General features: G+C 43.9%; 1 protein-coding gene across 1 annotated transcript in view; it reads right to left on the bottom strand.

Moving 5' to 3' along the window:
* LOC106780123 (pentatricopeptide repeat-containing protein At5g14080) overlaps positions 1-3,314 on the bottom strand; it is a 7,455-nt gene extending 4,141 nt beyond the window's left edge. Inside the window, exons 1-2 of the mRNA XM_014668373.2 lie at positions 1,544-3,314; positions 1,103-1,436 (exon numbers count right to left, since the gene is read on the bottom strand). Coding sequence (XP_014523859.1) covers positions 1,153-1,436; positions 1,544-3,203 — 1,944 coding nt within the window. The 5' untranslated portion in view covers positions 3,204-3,314 and the 3' untranslated portion in view covers positions 1,103-1,152. The remainder of the gene's footprint in view (positions 1-1,102; positions 1,437-1,543) is intronic.
* Positions 3,315-3,687: the final 373 nt, after the last annotated feature.

Raw genomic sequence — 3,687 nt, 5'->3', positions numbered from 1 at the left:
AGTGTCTTGGAAACATACTCCCCCTCACTGTGAACGGTGGAAACAGTGAAATTGTTGACTGAAGTTGGAAGCATCACAGTTGCTTTAGGTAAACACAGATAAATGAAGTCAACACAACAATAGGCAGCAAACAACAACAAACTGCAGGGACTGCCATCTCAGAGATGGCAGTCCCTGTAGCTTTGTAGCTTTCAGCCACTACAGGCCCCATCACCCATCAATCTCTGCTGTTAACCATCGCTGGCAACCGTCCGCCGCCGGCAACCACCGTCCGCCGCCGGCCACGGTACCAGTTTCGTCCAGTGACCAGCAGATCTGGACCGCCTCCTTGAGCGACGACCAACCCCGTCGGAGTCACGACCAGACTCCGCCCAACGCGCCTCCACGCGCCGCCTGTCTTCAGCTGGTCTCGGGTGCGTACTCTTCACGCGCCGCCCTTCCCTGGCCAGAAGTTCACCGCGCCACTGGCGTTCTGATCGCCTCACTCTCCTGAGCTCTTTTGGCCTCTTGGGCCTGCCTCTTTTGGACCTCACCACGTCCTCTTTGTTGTTCGTCATCTCGGCCTAGTCGACGACCACCATCACAGCTTTTCAATGCACCAGATTTGGATCGTCCCTGTTGCCAGAACATCTTGCTCTCCTCTTGTTAAGCTGATGAAATATTTCCACCATTTCCCCTCTAGCTTCCTTCCAATGGAGAAGGCCATCTGAGCTAGATTTGCTTCCTAACGATGTCTAATATTTATATTGATAAAGAGATGATACAGTAGGGAGATGGAAGGTCAAGGGGCTGTCCTAGACTGCTAGGTACATCATTAGAGATAACCCAACACACTACCCCCTACTTTAGTCCTACTAACTACACTAACATAGGTAGACTTAGTAATTATTCTACCATTAAACTCATACACAACTCACACACAACTCACACTAACCAATAATTCTAACATAAAAAAAATCCTTTTTTCTCAAAACAGCTAATTCAAACAACACAATTCTCCATATAAAACAAATATACTCAAAATATAATTACTCCCAAAATTTCTCATCCAAATACACCAATGCTGTAAAGGTTTTATTACTAAGTTGGATGTACACTTAACCAATGGCACCCAAAACTGAGAACATAATCTTCTCAAATCGTAATCATTTGTCACACATATCCTTCGAAGTATGGGAAATCAAACACATTTTGTATTCTTTGAAGGAACTGTAACATGGGCTCTGGGCATGTAGCAGAAGAAAGAGAATCCAAAAGTGCAGTACATATATCTCTTAGTATCAAAGGTGATTTTTCCTGAACCCACTTCAAATGCTCAATGGCAATTGGAATCTCTTGTGCATCTGACAAACTTTTCAACAAAATTATATGGGATTCTGCACATCCTATATCATGATTGAGACTACAAAGTAATTTGGATGCAGCCATATGATGACCTGCTTGAAAAACATACAACATATGTTAAATTGAGATGAGGCAGCAAGCTGACAAGCACGCATTTGCAGTGCATTATGTTACAAAGATTTGATTGACTGGATAATACCTTTCCTGCATAGTGATGATGTAAAGGAGCTCAATATGCCTTTTGCATTGATTATGTCCTGTTTGACAGACTTGTTATAGAGCTCAAAAGCTGCTTCTAGTTTGTCTTCTTGGCAGAGTCCTTCTAGAAGAAAAGTGTAAGTGGTAACATCAGGTTCCACTCCCTTGTCTAACATCTGGTAAAAGAGCATTTGAGCCTCTTCAGCTTGTCCCACTTCACAAAATTTTTGTATAAGAAGGTTGTATGTTTTCAAATTCCCCAAACAGCCGTTCGAGAACATCTCATCCCAGAGCTTCCTCGCAGGACGCAGTAGATCCTCCTTACAACACGCTTCCATTATGTAATTATAGGACGAGACATTGGGTTGGAACCCTTTCTTCTTCATCTCCTGCAGAACAGTATAGCCTTCTCTCACTTTCCCAGCCCTGCACAAAAATGAAATCATTACATTGAAACCCTCCACATCTTTGAAGTAGTTTTGAGAATTCAAAACACGGAACACCTCCAATAACTCATCAACCTTGCCATGCCTACACAGATTCCTACACAAATCACTGACAGTCAAAATAGTTGGGAACCTCTCTTTCTCAACCATGAAATTGAAAAACATTATAGCAGCACTAGGATCTGCACTTGATACCGATCCTATCAATGCATTGAGAACGTCATCATCAACAGGAAAATTACCACCAATTATAACCTCCCCAACTTCTTTTGCTTCACACATCCTTCTCTCCGTAATCAAGTCAAGTATCAAGTCCCTGTAATCACTGCTTCTAGGAGCCACCCCTAACTTCCTCTTCATCTTCAAAACTTTCACTTCATCAGCCACATTCCTCATTGACCGGAACCCTGCGGCAACAACCCAGTAAGCCATGAAATCGGGTTTCCAACCCCTACTCCTGAGATCACCCAACATCCACAAAGCCTCCGATACCTTAGAAGCCCGACACAACCCATGAACAGTCAAAACCGCCACAACAGAACCATTAATCCCAGAACCACATTCCTTAACCTCATCCAACAACCTCACCACCCTTTCCACATCACCCTCTCCACAAACCCGCCAAATAAATACCCCAAATCCCAGTGTGCTGAAACCAATACCACTCTGAGTCATTTCCTCAAACAGCTGGTACGCACTTTCCAAACACCCATCAGAGGCAAGGGCAGCCAAGAGCGAGTTATAAGTGGGCCCTCCAATTTCGGCACAAAGGGGAGCAACATTACCCAAGAGCGAAAAGGCTTCGCGAGCACGGTTGTGGGCAATATGGGATGCTATGATGGAGCTGAAAAGAGACGGGTGGATGGAAAAGTTGAGAGCTTTGGCTTGTTTGAGGAGTGAATAAATGGCAGTGAAGTGGTTGGTGTGAGAGAGGGATTTGAGGAGTGAGTGGTAGGTAAAGGGAGTGTGGGCAAAGCCAGGGTGCTGAGAGGCCCAATTGAAGAAGCCAAGAGCAAGAGAATGGTGACTTAGGAGGAAAGGGTCAATCACATTGGCCACCAATGATGGGGTCAGGCATTGCCGCCAACCCAACCTGTGGAGTGTCTCCTCCACTTCAGAACCCCACAAACATTGTCTTCCCTTCCTTTTTGAGGCTGCGATCACTGCCTTGCTAAGCCCTTTTGCCAAATCAAATGTTGCTGCTCCACTTCTCATCGTCAATTTTTCTAATATGGATTATTCAAAACTGAGTACAAGGAATCCTCATCGGTACTAGAGGTTAATAATATGAGTAATTCTCTATCAAATATTCAACAAAAACATCTGAATATGAATCAAATATCTATAAAATGCTTCTATGGAAGTAGATGAATCTTTTAATTAACCCATTCACTTCAAAATTTCATTCATCTTTCCTATAACTATTTATCTATTTATTTATAATTTTGATAATAAATAAATTATTATGGATAAATAAGTTGGTAATCATGTTGTTTTGGTGGTTATTTTTGGGACCGAGACACTAACCTGGATGACGTGGCTTTCCCGCTTTCTGACGCTTGGACTGGTCGGATTGCTCGCTTTTCCTGGATCTTGACCGCTCGCTTTCCTTCACCCTTGACCGTTCGGTAATCTTCAAGCTTTGATCGGAGGGGGAGGTACCTGCAAAAGACACTCCGACGCCCAAGTCAGGCGTGTG

This window comes from Vigna radiata, unplaced genomic scaffold, assembly GCF_000741045.1.
Source record: "Vigna radiata var. radiata cultivar VC1973A unplaced genomic scaffold, Vradiata_ver6 scaffold_146, whole genome shotgun sequence".
NCBI lineage: Eukaryota > Viridiplantae > Streptophyta > Magnoliopsida > Fabales > Fabaceae > Vigna > Vigna radiata.
This window is presented reverse-complemented; position numbering and strand designations above follow the sequence as displayed.